The sequence below is a fragment of the Panthera leo genome, chromosome E2, assembly GCF_018350215.1.
Source record: "Panthera leo isolate Ple1 chromosome E2, P.leo_Ple1_pat1.1, whole genome shotgun sequence".
Classification (NCBI taxonomy): Eukaryota; Metazoa; Chordata; class Mammalia; order Carnivora; family Felidae; genus Panthera; species Panthera leo.
In genome coordinates, this window is record NC_056693.1 from 48,077,178 (window position 1) to 48,096,860 (window position 19,683).

Below are 19,683 nucleotides of genomic sequence, written 5' to 3' on the forward strand. Positions count from 1 at the left end.
TGCAGCCAAGGCTGGTGAGTGAGTCACTTTCCCTCACTTTCCTCTCCCTGTTCCCTCCACAGAGAGCAAACGCAGGGAGGCACTTCAGAAAGAGAAGGAGCGTCTCCAAAATATGGATGAGGAAGAATATGATGCCATGACAGAGGAGGAGAAAATCATGTTCAATCGAGAGGTTCGGCAGGCCCTCCGGGAAAGGAAGAAGAGGTCAGAATCAAGGGGTAGTCAGGCTGGAAGTGGTTCCCCCCGGGAGTAACACATAGCCCATCCTGGAGACTGGGATCACCTTCCGGGGGAGCAGCGTGACCAAGGGAGACACAGGAGGGTCACCTTCTGGGGAGCAGCGTGACCAAGGGAGACACAGGAGGATCACCTTCCGGGGGAGCAGTGTGGCCAAGGGAGACAGGAAGATGACCTGCTAAGAGCAGGAAAACACCTTGACCATCAAGGGGACTGGTGGCTGCAGCCTTTCAGGGTTTCTTTCATTGTCCTCCCCGTCCTTCTCTCTGGAGGACATCTGACACTAGAGGGAAGGTTGTATGATATAATGGCAGGGGACTTCTGGTCCCTCTATTCTCCAAGAGCTCCCACAAGCTTCTCCTGACAACTGCCCCCTAGGTGTGGCTCATCAGCCTCTGTGCTCAGGTGTCCACAGCTGGTGACTGAGGGGCCACTCTCTTGACATGAGCTTAATGGTCGCTCCCCAGAACTCAGTCATTTCTCCTTCCCCAGCCATCATCTTGGCCTTTTGTGGTGTTATCTGTGCCCTGAGTTCTGACTGCCTCTCCCACTTGATCCTCAGCCTGGACGGTTCACCAGAGACCCTGGGCAGTGTCTCAGCCACTTTCTGTGCCCATCACTGGGAACCACACAGGAAAGACTGAATCCCCTCCACACCACATGAGCCCCAGGAGACTCAAGCTATCTCAGATAGCAGTAGGATATATGTCCTTTCTGCCCTCAGACCTTCAAACATGCTGGGAGAGGAGGGTATATTGCTTACCCTCCATAGAATTCCACACATTGGCAAAGCCAAGATACTTGCCCTACTGTAGGGGGACATAGTCTCCTTCCATCTCCAGACTCCTCCAACTGACCCCAAAAGAGCTTTTTTGCCCTCTCTGCCCCCATAGTATGCCCTCATTTCTTCATCTGCATGGTCCCTTGTAAAAATGCCCAGGGGGCGCTGCCTGGTGGCTGGGTCTCAGTTAAACATCTGACTTCAGCCCAGGTCATGATCTCACAGTTCATGAGTTTGAGCCCTGCATCAGGTTCTGTGCTGTCAGCACAAAGCCAGCTTCGGATCCTCTCTCCCCCTCTCTCTCTGCCCCTCCCCCCCTTTCTCGCACGCGCTCTCTCTCTCTCTCTCAAAAATAAACATTTAAATAAACAAACAAACAAACAAACAAACCCAGTCCTCCAGAGGTATAAAAATACTAGCTTTGGGATTCCAAAGGAATCTCCTTTCTTTCTCATCCAGGTCATTGCTTTCAGGAATTTATTTCATAGTGGACTTGGAAAATATAAATCTGATCCTCAAAGCTCAGCAATGACTTGTTTGTGTGAGACACACACACACACACACACACACACACACACACACACACCTAGTAATGATGAGTTGGCTACAGTGGATGATAGAGAATCACAGCAACCAGGAGCAACCAGGGATTCCTAGAAATGAAAACAGATGGGTTTTGTACTTTCAGAAATGCTGTCCCCTCCACTCTTGTTTATATTTGGTGTCCCAGCCTTGGTGCCCCTTCTGCCACTGGCAACAGGGCAGGCCCAGCTGAATCCATAGCAGGAAGGGATAGAGAAAAGAAAGGAATGTGGCTTTCAGATCCACCACCATGGCTCCAAGCTAGCCATTAGGGACTGCTATTTAAAACACCATTTCTTGAGACACCTGAGTGGCTCAGTCAGTTAAGCTTCAGACTTCGACTCGAGCCATAATCTCATGGCTCATGAGTTCAATCCCTGCTTCAGGCTCTGTGCTGACAGCTCAGAGCCTAGAGCCTGCTTCGGATCCCGTATCTCCCTCTCTCTCTGCCCCTCCCCCACTCACACTCTGTCTCTCAAAGGTGAATAAACGTTAAAAAATAAATAAATAAAACACTGTTTCTGTTCTAATGTTGTCTGAACATTAGATGTAACAAGTATAGGAAGCTGAGCCACATCTGAACTGATATCAGAACAATCTTTGCAACTTACTTTTTGAAAACTGCTAACATCAAGCTATTTTCAGCCCTTGCCTTGCTCTCCTATGAAAGAAGATTGATATGCATATTGAGAGTTCCTCTTAGTTGAGTTTGAGGTGATCACTTTTGCTGAATGACTTTTCAGAGACCCTACTTTCTTTCTTTCCTTTCTTCCCTTCTTCCCTCCCTCCCTGTCTTCCTTCCTTCCTTCCTTCCTTCCTTCCTTCCTTCCTATTTACCCACATTATTTACCCACATTTCTTTACCTGCATTTCATTCTTCTTATGCCCAAGAAAGCTCTGCCCATGTCCCTCCACTGGACACTCCCAGTCAGGGAGAGTGGACAGGAGAGGCTCTAAACTCTGTTGTCTCTGCTTGGTTTGATGAAGGGAGCTGGAGAGGCTGGCAAGGGAGATGCATGAAAAGAAGTTACAGCAGGAGCTTGAGCGGCAAAAGGAAGAAGATGAGCTAAAACGGAAGGTCAAAAGGCCAAAGCAAGGACCAGTAAAGGAGGAACCTCCCACAAAGAAATCTCAAACAGCAAACCGGCAGGTAGCAACCCTCTCTTGCTCCTTAGCAAGAAGCAGAACAGAGAGAGCATACATTGTAACTGGCCCATCAATCCAGTACGTTTCCCTTCCACAAAATTGACCTGATACTGTTTGGATTTTGCAGTGGAGCAGAAGGTAGGAGGGAAGGGGCCAACATTTGTCACGGGCTGATTGTGTGCCAGGATCCCTGGCTGGCCTTTATGTAATTCTGTCATTTTGGCCTCCCTCCCACCCTGTGAGGTTCAGAGCCATGAACCCTGCCTGGGGTTGAAAGAGACAAAGTCGTGGGTACCGGACCTCCCCCAGTTACGTCTGACCACAGTCATTGCACTTTCCACTGTACCCCGCCCTCCCCGTAAGTCCCCTGCATGGTGCTGAATGGGCTGGTATTCACAGTTTGCCTCAGTAAGCCACAAAGTCAGTAGAGCCCCGGTGTTTAACCAATAGCTTATCTTGACAATGGTCAAGGAAGGCACTGCAACATAAGCTTGTCCTTGCAGACAACTAGTGATAGTTTACCAGCCTGCCAAGCTTAGCAGTCACATCTCTGGGGCCACGACCCAGGAAGGCAGAACAGCCAACACAGCACCAAGAGTGTTGCTCACAGCCCGGGAGGGTAGCTAGCCAGCTGGTGGGCACAGTGACTATTTCAGCACTGGATGCTCTGAGGGTGAAGCTAAAGCCAGACAAGCCAGACTCCCAGACAAGATGCAGACTGGTCCCAGTAGATGAGCAAGGCACAGTGACCACATCTGAGCAGACACAAGGGCAGAGGAATTAGGCTTCAGCGGCCACAATCAGGTAGAGCTCAGGAAGGAGCAGGGTCTGAGCGTGCAGAAACGGCCCAGGCTTGGGAGCAGAACCAAGCACAAGAAGCAAGAAGGCCTGGACTCTCCACTGTACCTGGCCTCCAGCTGCTCTGTGCTGGGCTCCTGCAACCTTCCAAGGGCAAGCCCTCCCTGCCCCTCTCTGGCCGCTCCTTCCACACAGAGTCCTCTGCCTGATATCTGTTGTCCGGACAGAACTTTCAGTGTCTTGGCAGTGACTCTACTGACAGTGGAGAAAGACACAGTAGTAGCCAAGCCCCTCCCCTCCATACTCAACTAGGTGAGTGACCCCTCCAGGGGACAGCTCTACCCAGCACTGACTTCCTAGCTGCGTTGGAGATGAGACAGAGGAGTGGTACGGTGAGGCGCTGAGGCAAGGGGGAAGCCAACCCAGCGAGCCTGCCTCAGAGCCCAGCTTTATGGAGGAGGCGCACTTTCAGCGGGAAAGGGGGTTCTGGGCTGCTCTGCAGTCAGTGAACATTCGGCTAGACTTCATGTCATCAAAGAATGAACAAAAACCTCTGGGGCCTCCCCAAGGATTCCATCCAGAGGGGAGGAAAATCAGAGCCCACAAAGCAAGTTTAAAAGGGCAGGAGAAAAAGGATGAAGTTGGTTTCTCTAGGCCAGGTTAATTAAATAAATAGTATTTTTTAAAAGCCAGGACACAGCCAAATTCTTAAACTCCTGTTTGTTCCCCACGAAGGACCGTGGAGAGGATATTTTAACAAGGACCCCCCAAGATGACACAGACAGAGGCATAGCCCCTGGGTCTATAAGAGGCACCTGGGGCTCTGTGAGGCCTTCTTTCAAAACACAATATCCTCTTGCTCTCATTTATGCCGTTGTTCTCCAGTAAAGAAATGTTTTAAGCATGTTTTATGTGTTTTGCCTCCTAGATGCTTACTTTTTCCAAACTAGATGTCAAGATGGATTCAGTAGAAAGGAAAGTATCCATCAGGGAGCAGTTAACGGAGAAGGAGGAACTGACAAAGAAGAGAAGGAACCAACTGGCAGACCCTCACATGGTTGGGTCTCCCCTTGTCCAGGAGCCAGAGGACAGTGAGGGGGACCTCCGGAAGGATGCTGACAAGCACCTGGCCCACAAGTTTAAGACCTATGAGCTGACTCTCAAGGATGTTCAGAACATCCTCATGTACTGGGACCGGAAGCAAGGCATTCTGCTGCAACACATGGGCACCGACGACATACCCCACGAGGCTGATGACCAGCGCCAGGTTCCTTCGGGTGGGCGCCGAGGCCGCAAGGACCGGGAGAGGGAGCGTGCAGAGAAGGAGAGAGCCGAGAAGGAGCGCCAGGAGCGGGAGAAGGCTGAGAGGGAGCGTCTGGAGAAGCTCCGGGCTCTGGAGGAGCGGAGCGACGGAGGAGAGGCTGATGGGGAGGAGGACCACGAGGGGAAGAAGGATCTAGGCGTGCCATTAATAAACATCCAGACACCTGACATGGAAGGCTTGAACTGGAAGCAGGCCCTGGACAATGACAGGCTTCCCAAAGGGGATCAGGTACAGACTCTTTTCCAGGATGCAGATGTAATGAATGGGGTAGCAGGTATTGTACTAATTACCATTAAGGTGTTTCTTTCTGTATCCCCTTAATTCCATTAATCTCTGATTAATCCCTTGGATATAAAACAACAATGGCTAAAAGGACCTATTTCTAGGTGAAAATCCATAGAAAGCTCCACAGATCTAAATTACTCTATCTGACCTCATAAAAAACTGTCTATAGGGTTGATTTTTAATATCGATAATACTGGTGTTACAGGCTGGCAAGGTAGGTACGCTGTAGGGTGAAGCAAGAGGCTCAACTACTTTAAAATCTTGTTCCCACAAGTTCTTATAGTGACAGAAATCATACTGTTTATCAGATAGCCTTTTGGCCCTAGAAAATATTGCATATCCAGAAGCCTCTTGGGTAATGGTTTGAAGGAGACAGTTACTATAGGCTTTTGTCTGAGGAAGAACTTCTGTAAAGCACCAGAAAGCAAATAATTTAGGCTGCGGGTCATCTAGTCTCTGTCACAACCACCACCAACATATAAATCAATGATTTTGTTCCAATACAACTTCATTTACAAAAGCAGGTAGCAGGCCAGACTTGACCAGGGGGACACAGTTTGCTGATCTCTGGTTTCGTCTATAAGAAATTAGACACAACCTTAACAAGGAGAGAACAGAGCCTGGGAGGAAAGTATGGCAGGTAAGGGCTAATGGGAGGACACGGGTAATTCCGCAAGGGGGCACATTAGGGTGTGGTTTGACCCCACAGCAGCAGGCCAGGCAGGCCAAAGGGCAGAAGACCGTTGGAGGACACAACACCACTCGTTTTACAGTTCCGCCTCCACTCAGCCTTAGATAAGGCATCATGGCCATTTTTCCCCTAGAATTGTGTTTTTGGAGAAAAGGACATCTTCTCATCTTGCTTTGTGCTCCAGTACTATAGCCAAGATGATCTGCTTGCCTTTTTGTTTTCTCTCCACACTCCAAGCCACAGGTTAGACTGTTGGTTATAAAGTTCTTTAACCCTGGCTCTATTAATTCAACAGTTGGTACAAACTGTTCATTCCTTTCCCTCGCAGACATTCAAACCCTGGGAGTTAACGCTAGCTAAGCATTAGGTCTTTAGCCACCTGCCCTGCAAGTTAGAAACCCAGGATTCCATGAAGACTGTTGCCTGCTTGGCCTAATAGCCCATTTGGTCCACAGAACGGGTGCTCTGGTGGGCTGTAACACCATTGTGATGATGACAAATCTAGAGATAGCATGCTTATTCTGAGGGGCTCCATGCTGAGAAGGAAGTTGCTGCTAAATTTTAAAGGCATCTGCTCTGGAAGATGCTCCTTCAGTATATATGAGAGCAGAAGGGGAGAATGCTGTAGGAATGAATGTTCTCTTTGGTTTCTTTTTGACTTCTCTCTTCCTTCCCATCCTTTACCCCATTCCCAGAACCTTGGCTTTTTTTTTTCTTTGCCATATTTGACCTGCTCTGACCCTATCTTTCAGCATTAGAAGGAAAGAACATTTAAAGGTGAAAGAACAATTGACACGGGATCTGAAAACAGATGGAAAAACTCTGTACTATAGACATCAGAGCCTTAAGAGCTAGTCTCTAAAACATAGTTTTGAGTGCCTACTATGTGCTGGGCCCTGTGCTATAGTGTCCTGGTTCTTGTCCCAGTGGAGTTTATGTAACATCCAGCTGCAGAGACAGACACGGTAGGGTGACAAGGGCCATGATGAGAGAGGTACAGGGAGCGTGCAGCCACAACAAGTGCCCCAGCCTGGTCTAGGGGTTTGGGGATCTAGAAAAACCTACAGGGCTGTGCCATAGGTCTTTCACACCCCTCCCCTGACACATGCGCATAGCAGGGGCATCTCCCAAGAATGGTGAGGAAAAGACAGGAGGGTCTGAACCACCCTGTGCTCGCTCGGGGAGGAGCTGGGGTACCCTGTGCATAGGAAATTAACCATGGGCTTTCCCTTTAGATCCTGGACATCTTGGGTCTGGGTTCCTCTGGCCCACCCATCCCACCTCCGGCCTTATTCTCAATCATCTCCCACCCCCTGAAGCGGCTGCCTCCAGCCACAACAGAAATCCTGAAGCATTTTGTGTTTGTGATCCCACCACCTGAAGAGCTCTCCCTCCAGGAGGAGAAAAGAGAAGGGGAAGCAGAACCAGAGCTTTCAAGCACTGTGAGCTCTGCAAAGGTAAGGAGCAAGCCAGCTGCTTGCCCTCCTGACCTTGGCGGGAATTCAGATGGGCAGACAGAGGCCACTTTCCACATGGTCAAAAATTGAGTACAGCGTTGGCTGTCATGCTCGCTGATGTGTTTGCCTTTGACTCATCAGGGATCCTGCCTGGGGACCCCGCATGAGCCTCTCTCAAAATGGCTCATTCTCATCTTCCACCCTTTCCAGCCCTCGTGGGATGGTCTAGGGAACTTGTTGAATTGCTCTGAAGCTTATGTGTGAGAAACAATTAAGCAAGACCAGCTCTTTTAGAAAAAAGATATTAGAATGTATTGGGAAGCTAAGGTAGTTCACACACGGCGTGAGAATACAAGAATCAACAGACACGAATTAAGGGAAGACACAGCACTAGAAAAAGGACAGATTACCAAAGAATTTATCAAGGGAAGATTAGATATTTTGGTAAACTCACTTTTTATCTCTTTATTGACACAAGGTGGTAAAATTAATTCCAGCTGGGTTAAAAATATAAGCAATCTGAGGGCACCTCAGCTCATTTGGTTGAGCATCCGACCCTTGATTTCAGCTCAGGTCATTATCTCACTGTGAGTTTGAACCTAGCATCGAGCTTCATGCTGACAGCATGGAGCCTGCTTGGGATTCTCTCTCTTTCTTTCTCTCTCTCTGCCCCTCCCCTACTCTCTCTCTCTGTCTCTCAAAATAAATCAATGAGCCTTTAAAAAATTCAAAATATAAGCAATCCAAATGAAATCATATAAAAGTAAAAGAAAATAGACATGTAATTAATAGAATAAATCACAAAGGAAAAATAGATTTGACCAATAATATGCAGAAGGTATATATAATTAAGAACTATAGATGGGCTTTTTATTCCCAGAGGAGTGTGGTGGCCCCAAATTTGAATCTCTCCACACAGCCTCCTACAAAACATACACCCCAGCAAGAATAATAAAATCACCTGGGGGTGCCTGGCGGGGTGGGGGGTGCTCAGTCAGTTGAGCATCCGACTTCCACCCAGGTCATGATCTCACGGTTCATGAGATTAAGCCCCACATCAGGCTCTGTGCTGACAGCTCAGAGCCTGGAGCCTGCTTCAGATTCTGTGTCTCCCTCTCTCTCTGCCCCTTCCCAGCTCATGCTCTGTCTCTCTCTCAAAAAAAAAAAAAAAAATAAGTAAATAACATTTTAATAAATAAATAAAATCACTTATAGGCTCTGCCTAAGGCTCAGTTAGGTGAAGAGACTGCCTCAAACTGCTATTTACAAGTAAGAAACTGTCATCTGAGGGACACCTGGATGGCTCAGTCAGTTGAGCATCCGACTTCAGGTCATAATCTCACAGTTCGTGAGTTCAAGCCCCATATCTGGCTTGCTGCTGTCGGTGAGGAGCCAGCTTTGGATCCTCTGTCCCTGTCTCTCTGCCCCCTCCTCTCTCTCTCTCTCTCTCTCTCTTTCTCTTTCTCTCAAAAATAAACATTTAGAAAAAAAAAGAAATCATCATCTGAGATCAGCAGCATGCATAGGCAGGCTTTTCTAGAACAGAATCCAAATAAAAAAGATTAAAAAATTGCCAACATCAGAGGTGACTATGACACCAAACTCTTTCCTTAAAATGAGCCACAAACAGAAAAAGATTAAGCATTCTTTAACTTACCATTTTAGGAGGAACTCTAGTTCATCCCCAATTAGCAGAAGAAAGTTCTTCATTCTGGAAGAATGGCAACTAAAACTATAAAAAGAAGAGTAGAATTAGAAAAACACAGGGCACCTAGGGAGCTCCGTCGGTTAAGCGTCCAACTTCGGCTCAGGTCATGATCTCACGGATCATGAGTTTGAGGCCCGCATTGAGCTCTCTGCTGTCAATGCAGAGCCTACTTCTGACCCTCCGTTCCCCGCCTCCCTCGGCTCCTCCCCAGCTCTTGCACACATGCTCTCTTTCTCTCTCTCAAAAATAAACTTTTTTTAAAAAAGAAAGAAAAACACTATTCTGTTATCCCCAGAAAAGTATTAATTGAGGAGCACCAACTTATACAAAACAAAAAGCAGTACTTTGTTGGGGAACGAGATGCGCACCGCGAGCCCAGAGCATCATCCCACAGGTGACCAGCCAGCTGCAAAAGGAAAAGCCCACTTTACCGTGGCCACATCTGGCGGGCACCACTCCAGCCACGTGAACACACTGCGTCTGTAATCATGGGTCGACATGGCATTTTGTCCCTCATTGTGATGGAGTGTGATATATACCACATCCTCTATGAATCAAATCAAGCTTTGAAGCCTAATTTTTGTCTTACAAAAAATACAGGGAATAAAGGAGTAAGTGAAATGACCCTCTAAGAATAGTCAGAAAATTTCAGAGTTTGGAATATTCTATCAGAACACGGATCTGGTCTGTCCCAAAATCAATGTGATTGGGAGGAGATGAGGGGTGTAGAGTGAAAGGTACTAAGAAAACACAACAAAATGCATATGGGAGCATATCCCCTGCAGCTTCAAGCTTTCTCTAGGCTTTGGCCTCCTCCTCGGGGAATGGGATGCCAGGAAAAGCTCTGGACTCCTCTCCAGCCTACTCCTCTTCTCTGCTAGGATAGTTGGCTGGGCCCTCCCCTGCTCTAGGCAGCCACCAGCATCCTGGACCTACAGCGCGGCCATCCCAGACAGCAGGCATGTTGTAGTTGTCTCTGTTCATGTGTATGCAGATGAGTATTTAAGACCTCGTGCTTGTTCTTAATCAAGGCGCAGGAGGAGCAGACCACCTCCTCCAAGGGGAGCAGACAGAAACTGAAAGAAAAGGCAGATCAGGTCCGAGACACTCAGAAGGACAAACGTCGCATGGCCTTCAGCAGGAAGGTCTTTTCTGGGGCAGTGTCTGGAGCCATTGCCCCCCTGTCAGACACGGAGCAGAACAGCTTCTCTGGGCAGTTGTCTCAGGAGAAGTTTACCAGGTGGGCCTCTGGACCACCCGGGGGTGGGGGTAGTTTTGAAGCCCAAATAGAGGGTGTGGCTGACACAGCGCCCAAGGGGAGAAGGGCCGTCCTGCCCGCGGGACCCTCTGCGTGATTGTGCCCAACCCTGGCAGGTGGGGACACCTCCCAGGCAGCTGTCCTGCCTGCTCCTGCCCCAGAGGAAGCCTTCTCTCTTTAAAAGCCCCATGGTCGTTGGCAGGCTGAACCACTTCCGGTGGATCGTGCCAGCCAACGGTGAGGTGACCTTACGAATACACTTCTCTTCTGACGACCTTGGGAACTTCGACCAGACATTTAACTTTGAGATCCTTGGGACTCACCGCCAGTACCAGCTTTACTGCCGAGGCGTGTGCAGTTACCCGTACATCTGCCAAGACCCAAAGTAAGTCCGTCGTACTTTGAAAGAGAGAGTTGACAGAAACACTTTCATTTTCCCACATGGCACTTTGAGCAAGGTAGCTCTCCCTACCAATGTGGGCCCGGGGTTTGCCAGCTGTACTGGGCATCAGTGTTTTAGACACTTACAAAGCCGCAGGAATGTCATATGCCATGAAACTGAGCTATGGAGCACGTCAGTAGATGTCAGGCCGGCAAAATGTCCTCCTCTGGTGAGTTAGTTGGCTTATTTAACTACTGAGCTAATTTAAGCAGATTCGGTATGTACCATCGGACTTTTTCTCCTGTAATATCACTAAATGTGTGAAAGTCCACAAGCGGACTTTTATTCTGAGCTACCAAACACCACTGCGCCCCTTATGCACAACATAAAGTCACCTGGCTGAGCAAGCTAGTGACACAACCCCTCTAGGGGAAGAGGCCTTTTATAGCTTGTCCACCAGAAAGACGTTTTTTGCAATTCTCACCAGGAGGCCACACTGGACAAGGAACTCAGAAGCTAGCTAATGTCCAGAACTAGTTTTCCATAGGGGTTGTTTTTGTAGCCGGGCACCCTAGAACAGGAAATCTAGCTCAGCTCTATCATCAGCCCCTCATTATTGAAGACTCCACTGGGAATCTTTTTTCTCAAGTTCAAACCATTCTCTCATCCCAGGGGTGGTGGGAGGGAGGGAACAGGAACAAAGGCTCAACTCAGGTCCTCAAATTAAGAATCATTCTGTCTCCAGACACCTGAACCCTTTGCTGAACAGGGAATATCGGGTTCATGTAAACATCAAGTGGAGGCATCGAACTTCCACTCAGAAAGCCTCTCTTCCTCTCTTCTTCCTCTGTGTTCAGAGTGGTATTTCCTGAGCAGAAGACAGACATAAAGACAAATGAGGTCATCTTTAAGAAGTATATTATGAACATGGAGAAGTTTTGCTTCGGGCCACTGCTTTGTGGAAAATCAAGAGATAAGTAAGTGTTCCGTTATTTCAAAACAGATTTCAGACTCCAAGTTGCACTCATGAATAATAGTGCAAAGCAGGATTGCCATGTGGATGTAGTTGTTATGAGGCTGCCCCAGTTAGCCCTGAGCCACAAATCAGGAGAACTGGGTTCTTGTGCCCCGAGTTCCTACTAAGCACCCAGATGAATGCGGACACCATCTTCCCAGATGGAAAATCCCGGAGGAGGACCAGTTTTGTTGGAGAAAGGGTAGGATCAAGAGTTCACTTTGCGATATGTTGTTTGAGATGCTTAGGAAGTATAGCTAGTAGCCACAGAAAGCAAGGAATAAGCTCTGTGGTTTTTGTTCTCAAAGGACATCCGTGGGACTCAACAACATGGAGACCATAGGGGCCTTAGCAAGGGTCCTTTTAGGGATTTCTGAGGATGAAACCCAAGCAAAGTGAGTTGAGGAGTCAGTGGCTGGTAAAAGGAAGGAGATGGAGTGTGAAGATAGTTCTTTGGAAAGCTTGACTGTGAAGAAAGAGAGGCAGTCAAGGATGAGAGGGAGACATGGAGTCCAGGGAACACTGCTCACACACTGTTGTTCTCATGATGTCGGGATGCCAAGAGGACACAGGGAGGAAGAGGTCAGAGTTTTGAGAGGAAGTAAGGGCCATCAGTGGTACAGCTCCCTGAGACTACACAATGGGATACAGAGAGATGCTGTTCTTGCCAGGAAGAGGGGCCACCACCTCCTACTAGGAGAGAGGAAGGCAGATGGCTTCAGGTGCAGATTTGGTCGAAACAGTGAGAAGGTTCCCATGCAACCATCTATTTTCTCCGTGACACATTTTCAAGGTCATCCCTAACAGGGAGGGAAGTGGAGGGAAGATAAAACTGTTGAGAAAATGTATAGCAGATTAAAGAGTCTTTGTGGAAAGCTGGGGAGGTAGAATACGAGAAACAGATTAAAGTTGTCAGGCAAAATTGGGTGCCCCAGGTGAGGGTGATGGCCATACATTTCCAGTGAGACCAGTTTGTTCGGTCACATACAAACTTCCCATTGTGTAGGCAGGGAGGTTAAGACCAAAAGTGGACCCAGTTCTAGCCACGTCTTAATTCCGTCTAGCATTGACTGTGATAAGTAGAGAATGTTTGTGTTCTCACTGACTTGGTGCAACTAACGAGCCCTCTTTGTTCTCCAGTCCCTTAATACCCGGAGTTTATTTCCTAAGAGGCTGGACCAGAAAGCCCAGATGAGGAGGGTTGGCTGACAACGGAGTGGATCTTCAAGGCCCAATAGAAGGGTTTCAGAGAGAGATGGAGGGGGGTCAGGTTGATGGACATGATGTACAAAGCAGCCAAGGTCAGAAGTCAGGGAAATTATGGCCATTCAGAGAGGCATGTGTTCTGACAGCGGTGGAACCAACCAGAATTTGGGGCCAGACAGCGCTGGTCCAGAAGGAGAGGATTACAGTGGCCCAGAAACAAGGCCCAGTACAATCTGTTATTATTTATTTATTTTCTTAAATCTTGCTGAGCCTCAATGTTCTCATCTGCAAAATGGGAAAATAATAGCACCCACCCACAGATTTGTGAAATTGAACTGGATAATACACATGAGACTTAGCACAGTGCTGGATGGTGGCGGTGACCAGTTAGATATGAAGGTCATCCCCGCTTTGGTGTTGACACTGAGAAAATTCTGTCTCTATGACCCTGACTTGGTCTCTGCCATTTGCTCTCCTTCCTTCCTTTATCACTGTCTATCCAAAAAGCTTTTCAGACTGTTTCTGGGAAGCAGTGAAGAGTATGGTGACTCTGTTTTCCTGACCTGTGCTCTGACCTCTGATGATGACCATCTTCATTGGCATGCCTTGTACCTTCTGTGATTCCTTTTCTGTTCAGTGCCATTAATTGAGCAGCTTTTAATGCCAACAGTTCTCAACTCTGTGGAGAGTCACGAAGGAACAGAAACAGCCTTATACGAACCACACCAAATGAATGCACGTCACAACAGTAACATCTTGTACAGGTCTAGGAGAAGGAGGTAAAGGAGGTCATCTCTAAGACAGATGTGAAATAATAAGTTACTCAAAGGTTCATGCCTCCTGGGAAGATAAGCCCTGGGAAGGATAGAGCTGCCTGGTTCTGTTACAATTCTTTGCCGTGATAGCTGCCACTGCATTTAATAGTCATAGAAATCCTAACAAATATTATCTTCCCCTCTTAGAGATGAGGAGACCAAGGCTTGCAGGGAGAGGGGTCAGGTCATAGCCACGAGTCTCCACAAGTGCACAGCTTGTGTTCTTAGCTGCCACGCTACTGCCTCAGTGAACCATACTACCCTTTGTACACCCCACAATCTCCTTTTCCACCTGAACTCTCAGTCAGTGCTCACATCCACATCCCTAATTCTTTTTTTTTAATGTTTATTTATTTTGAGAGAGAGAGAGAGAGAGAAAGCAAGTAGGGGAGCGGCAGAGAGAGGGGGAGACAGAATCATAAGCAGGATCTGTGCTTTCAGCATGCATGAGCTTGAACTCATGAACTGTGAGATGGTGACCTGAGCCAAAATCATGGGTCGGACACTTAACCGACTTAGCCACCCAGGCGCCCCCTGCCCCCCGCCACATCCCTAATTCTTGTTCATTTACAGGTACAAATCATCCTTGTTCCCAGGCAACATGGAAACATTGACAATCCTGAACAATTCGCCAATGGTTGCAGAGGTGTTCTTCTGCTTTCAGAATGATGTCAAAGCAAACACCTACTTCCTGGAGCCCATCAACATGATTCTGAAACCCAATGAGAAGCAGGTACAGTCACCTGGAAACAAGTCCACCAGGGCAAGTCTTTCTTGGGAAATTTGACACCTTGGTGTTCTCGGCATAAATGTATTTTGTTTTGACTCTTCCTTTAGATGCTGAACATATGGGCCTACCCTACTGCAGTTGGTGTCTTTGACGACTGCATTGTCTGCTGCATCAAGGAGAACCCAGAGCCAGCGGTCTTCAAATTAAGCTGCCAAGGGGTCCGCCCAGAACTAGAGCTGGAACCCAGGCAATTGCATTTTGATCGGCTCTTGCTGCACAGGTCAGAATTCTGGATGATACGAGGACTGCAATGGAATTTAAGGAACATTTAGTTCTAGGGCAACCAACTCATCCCGATTTTCTCAGGACTTTCCTAGTTTTAGCACTGAAAGTCTGCATCCTGGGAAACTTCTAGTCCTGTGCAAGCCAAAATGGTTAATAATGCTATTCAGTTCACAAATTAACTTGACTTCAGTGGGGTTCAGGAAGCACCCCCATTCCCAATATCAATTGCCAAAGTGTGTGCATATTTGCAGTTTTCTCAGAAGAAGGTCTCACTTTTTTCCAGGTTCTCTAAGCAGTCCATTACCCTAAAAGGTTAGGAATCCTTGGTCTAGAAATTGGAGCATAAAGAGAGAATACTAGACCAAAACTGGAACTTAACATATTCATTCACTGGCTTCATATTATTCTAAATAGAATGTTTACTTCTGGGGCTACTAGAAGAGAATATTGTTATGTTATGTATCCTGCATTCCTTGATTGTTAACACCAGGTCCCATTACCTGATAAACACTGGTTAGTGAACTAAGCAATGATTGAAATAACCAGAAGTGCTTTTTCTGACCCGCCATAATAAATCAGAATCATTTGAAACTGACAAAATTTCTTTTGGTCCCTGCAGAAAAGAATCCAAGGTAGTTCTTCTCCGCAACGTCACACCCCTGCCCGTGGCCTGGCGGGTCACCAGCCTGGAGCACCTGGGCGATGACTTCACTGTGTCCACCATGCAGGGGACCATCCCCCCCAAGGCTGAGTACAGCCTTCAGGTGCACTTCCTGCCCTCCAAGCCTGTCAACATCAAGAGGGTGATCCGGTTGGAGGTGAGGCTTCACATATCTTCAGACTTGGTCATCAAATGTGTACATATTGGGTTCCCTGATAGACACACATACACATACCCACACACAACCACAGCCAGGTTTCCCTCTTACGTGCTCCCAACTGATCCCCATTTGACAACCATCAACCCACGGTGTCTCATTCTGCACACAGTTGTAAGCTCCATCAAGGCAGTCTCACTCGTGGCTGATTTCCTGGTGCCAAGAACAGAGCACTCATTCAATGCAGAGTGAGTGACTGACTGATGGTGTTACTATCCCTTTGTAAGCATGAGATTCCTGATTTCACACTCCCAAACCCAGTCACTGCTTAGATCCCTGTCTCCATAAACATCACCTTTCACCCAGGTGCTCCCAACAGACACCTAGGAACTATCTTTGATTCCCTCATTTCCATGACAGCCTGTGTCCGGCCCCGTCCTCCTCCAAGTCTTGCTAGTTCTGTCTCCCAGGATACCTCCCACCTGCCCGCTCCTCTGCCCTCACTGCTGCTTCCACCCTCGCCCAGGCTGTCTATAGCATCTCTCGCCTGGACTTTGGCAGAGGCCCATTCCCCATCTGGGTCAGTCAGGTCAGGCCCCTCTCCTTCCAGCAGCACTCTGCTGGCTCTAGCTGTAGTGAGGATAGAGCTCAGGGTCCCCTGCTTCTCAGTCCCTGCCTGCCTCAGTATCCAACCTCGCTCTCACTCATAGGCTCCATCATGTGGTCTCTTGGCTTTTTCCTGCCTCAGGCCTTTGGCCTTGCAGCAACCCTGCCAAGAATGTCACCCCCAGGCTCCTTGAGGTCCGCTAAACAGCACTGCTCCAACTGGGTTCCCCTAGTCACCGCATCAAGGTAATCTCCTGTTATGTGCGATCACTCGCCCTGTCTTCTATCCTTCAGAGCATCTCCCCCTTTCAGATATCCTGTTTCTTTCTCTACTTTCTTATGTGAACTCCATCAGGGCAAGATCTTGCCTGACTTGCTCATCATCTGTATTCATTTCCAAGGGCTGACGTAAACAAATGCCCACAAACTAAGTGGCTTAAAACAACACACATCTATTCTCTCACAGTTCTGGAAGCCAGAAGTCTGAAATCAAGGAGTCTGCAGGGTCATACTCCCTCTGAAGACTCTGGGGGAAGAATCCTTCCTTGCTTCGTCCAGCTTCTGGTGGCTCCAGGTGTTCCTGGGCTTGTGGCTGCATCTCTCTCTAACTCTGCCTCCGTCTTCACATGGCCTTTTCTATCTGCATTTCCTCTTCTTCTGTCTCTTATAAGGACATTTGTCATTAGGTATAGGGCCCACCCAGATAATCCAGGAAGATCTCACCTCAGGATCTTTAACTCAATTACATCTGCAAAGACTTTTTCCAAATAAAGTCACCTTCCTGGGTTCCAGGGGTTAATACATGGCCACCATTCATTCCACTACCCCATCATGCCCCCAGTGTCTAGCACAGGCCTTACGGAGAAGGTACTCAGTAGAATCTGTAAAATGAACTAACGAATGAATGAATGCCACTGACTTTTGATGCTTGAATCAATTCCGCAACAATCAAGGATAATCAAGGGATTATCCAAGCTTCTCTTTGAATACTTGTAGGAATAGAAAACTTACCAATACTCAAAGCAGCCTGATTTTCCTTGGAACAGGTCTGACTATTAATTCTTCCTTGGGTTGAGTTCATATTTCCAACTGTAATTTACATGAGTTAATCCTGTTGCTACTTTGGGGTCCACTCACTGGTTCTAATCTCTATTATCACATACCTATGACAGTCTTTAAGATAGCTGAACACAGATACTGATAGATTCATTTAATCAACAATTATAGTGTATGAATATCAGATGATGAAAGTCGGCATTTTTTAAGTTTATTTTTTATTTTGAGAGAGAGAGAAAGAGAGAGAGAGAGAGCACAGGCAGGGGAGGGGCAGAGAGAAGGAGAGAGAATCTCAAACAGGCTCTGCACCATCAGTATACAACCCAATATGGGGCTCGAACTCATGAACCATGAGATACAATGATCTGAGCTGAGATCAAGAGTCAGACGCTTAACTGGCTGCACCACCCAGGTCAATGTTTTAAACACCAGTCTTGGGGCTCTGTGCTGGGCATGGTGCCTGCTTAAGATTCTCTCTCTCCCTGTCCCTCTGCCCTTCTCCCCTGTTCTCTCTCTCTCTCTCTCTAATAAATAAATAAATAAATATTCCAAAGAGCACTTTTCTGCAGTGTATACTCACAACCCCAACTTCAATAATGTAGTGGCAATCATGCAAATATTTAAAACCCATAAGTGGACAAGATGAAAAATACACGTCCTTTTTCACATTCTTATATTTATTGTCTACACTGGTACTTCCCAGAGGATGTTATGAGTATACTAATCATACCAAATGCTCGCTGAAGTCCAAAGCTAAATACATCTTATAAATATTCTACACCATGCCTCCTTCTCCATCATTCCCACTGCATGGTACATAGTTCAAGCTCCAAGCATCCTGTGGATCTTGCTTTTACTCAAGAATTTCTCTTACCCCAACAGGTTTTAGATGCAGACAATCTTGTTGGTGTTGTTCAGATTGAAAACATCATGGTCTTCGCAGAGTCTTACGACGTTGCCTTGGACATCACCTTTCCCAAAGGTCTGTTGACCCCTTCAAGGAATGGGTGTTTGGAAGTCACATCTTTCAGTGCAGTATATTTCTTGTTTGTTTTTTTTTTTTAATTTAAATTTTAGTTAACCAATATACAGTGTACAATATTGGTTTCAGGAGTAGAATTCAGTAATTTATCACTTACATACACATACAATGCACAGTGCTCATCCCGACAAGTACTCTCCTTAGTACCCATCATCCATCTAGCCCATCCCCCACTCACTTCCCTCCATCAACTCTTGGTTTGTTCTCTATCATTAACATTCTCTTGTGGGTTGTTTCCCTCTCTTCTCTTCCCACCCCCTTCCCATATATTCATCTGTTTTGTTTCTAAAATTCCACATGAGTGAAATCATATGGTATTTGTCTTTCTCTGATAGTACAGTATGTTTCTTTTTATTTTCAAATTAAGTATTTTTTTAAGTATAATTTATTGTCAAGTCGGCTAACATACAGTGTATACAGTGTACTCTTGGTTTTGGGGGCAGTTTCCCGTGATTCATCGCTTAGTATATTTCTTATGTAGAGGAAGACTAGTGGATGTTGGGGAGGGGGTGGAATTTCAGTCAATTGTAATGCAAATCCCCGAATAATGTTAGCAACATTACTACGAATCTTAATTTCTCTAATGGGAGATGACGAGGGGTGGCCATTAGTAGAAAGTTTGCAGAGCTTTTTTCTGAACAGTCATCTTAGAGTAAGTGCCTGTCTTCTTCCAACCTGTGTTAACCTAAATTAAAACCTAACCTAAATTAAAAATTTCAACAGTTTTCTATCACTGCTGTAACAAATTACCAGAAACATTGTGGCTTAAAACGACACAAATTTATCAGCTTACAGTGCTGTGGTTCTGAAGTCCAAAGCAGATCTACCTGGGCTAACATCAAGGTGTTGGCAGAGCTGCACTCATTTCTGGAAGCTCTGAGGGAGAATCCATTTCCTTGCCTTTTCCAGCTTCTAGGAGCTGTCTGCATCCCTTGGGGCATGGTCCTTTTCCTCCATCTTCAGAGCCAGCAATGTTGGGCCAGGTCCTTCTCACGCCACCATCTCTCTAGTTCTCCCACTTCTGTCTCCTTTAAGGGTCCTTGTGATTACATTGGGCCCACCCAGAGAATCCAGGACAACCTTTCTATTTTTTAAAGTCAGATGATTAGCAACCTTAATTCCATCCATAATTCTCCTTTGACATGTAAATTAGCATATTCACAGATTCCGGGGATTAGGACATGGAAAACTTCCGGGGGCACAGGGCATCATTCTGCCCATTCTACTGCCCTAACACCGGGTTAGATCCCTCCCTTTTAGCATGCAGTTCTCCATTATTTCTCCCTTTTCTGACTGGTCTCCTTCTCAGCAGGATGCGTAGAACACAAGAGCCACATGCGCACCCACATGTCATTAGTCTTATGTACAAAGATATTTATTGCGGCATTATTTGTAATAATGGAAGATTGGAAATAACCTAAATGTCTATTAAGAATGGAATATTATTATTATAGAAATAAT

At 46.8% G+C, this 19,683-nt stretch overlaps 1 protein-coding gene across 14 annotated transcripts in view; it reads left to right on the top strand.

Annotated features, from left to right (window-relative positions):
* Positions 1–19,683, top strand: part of HYDIN (HYDIN axonemal central pair apparatus protein) — a 443,605-nt gene that overhangs the window by 353,542 nt on the left and 70,380 nt on the right. For 13 of the 14 annotated variants that reach the window (XM_042917620.1, XM_042917622.1, XM_042917618.1 and 10 more), the window contains 11 exons: positions 63–204; positions 2,588–2,750; positions 4,473–5,096; positions 7,080–7,301; positions 10,041–10,249; positions 10,470–10,652; positions 11,507–11,626; positions 14,259–14,418; positions 14,523–14,695; positions 15,320–15,518; positions 18,063–18,162. In XM_042917620.1, coding sequence (XP_042773554.1) covers positions 63–204; positions 2,588–2,750; positions 4,473–5,096; positions 7,080–7,301; positions 10,041–10,249; positions 10,470–10,652; positions 11,507–11,626; positions 14,259–14,418; positions 14,523–14,695; positions 15,320–15,518; positions 18,063–18,162 — 2,295 coding nt within the window. Of the gene's footprint in view, positions 1–62; positions 205–2,587; positions 2,751–4,472; positions 5,097–7,079; positions 7,302–10,040; positions 10,250–10,469; positions 10,653–11,506; positions 11,627–14,258; positions 14,419–14,522; positions 14,696–15,319; positions 15,519–18,062; positions 18,163–19,683 lie in introns of those variants that run through there. The other variant, XR_006196932.1, reaches the window with a different exon arrangement.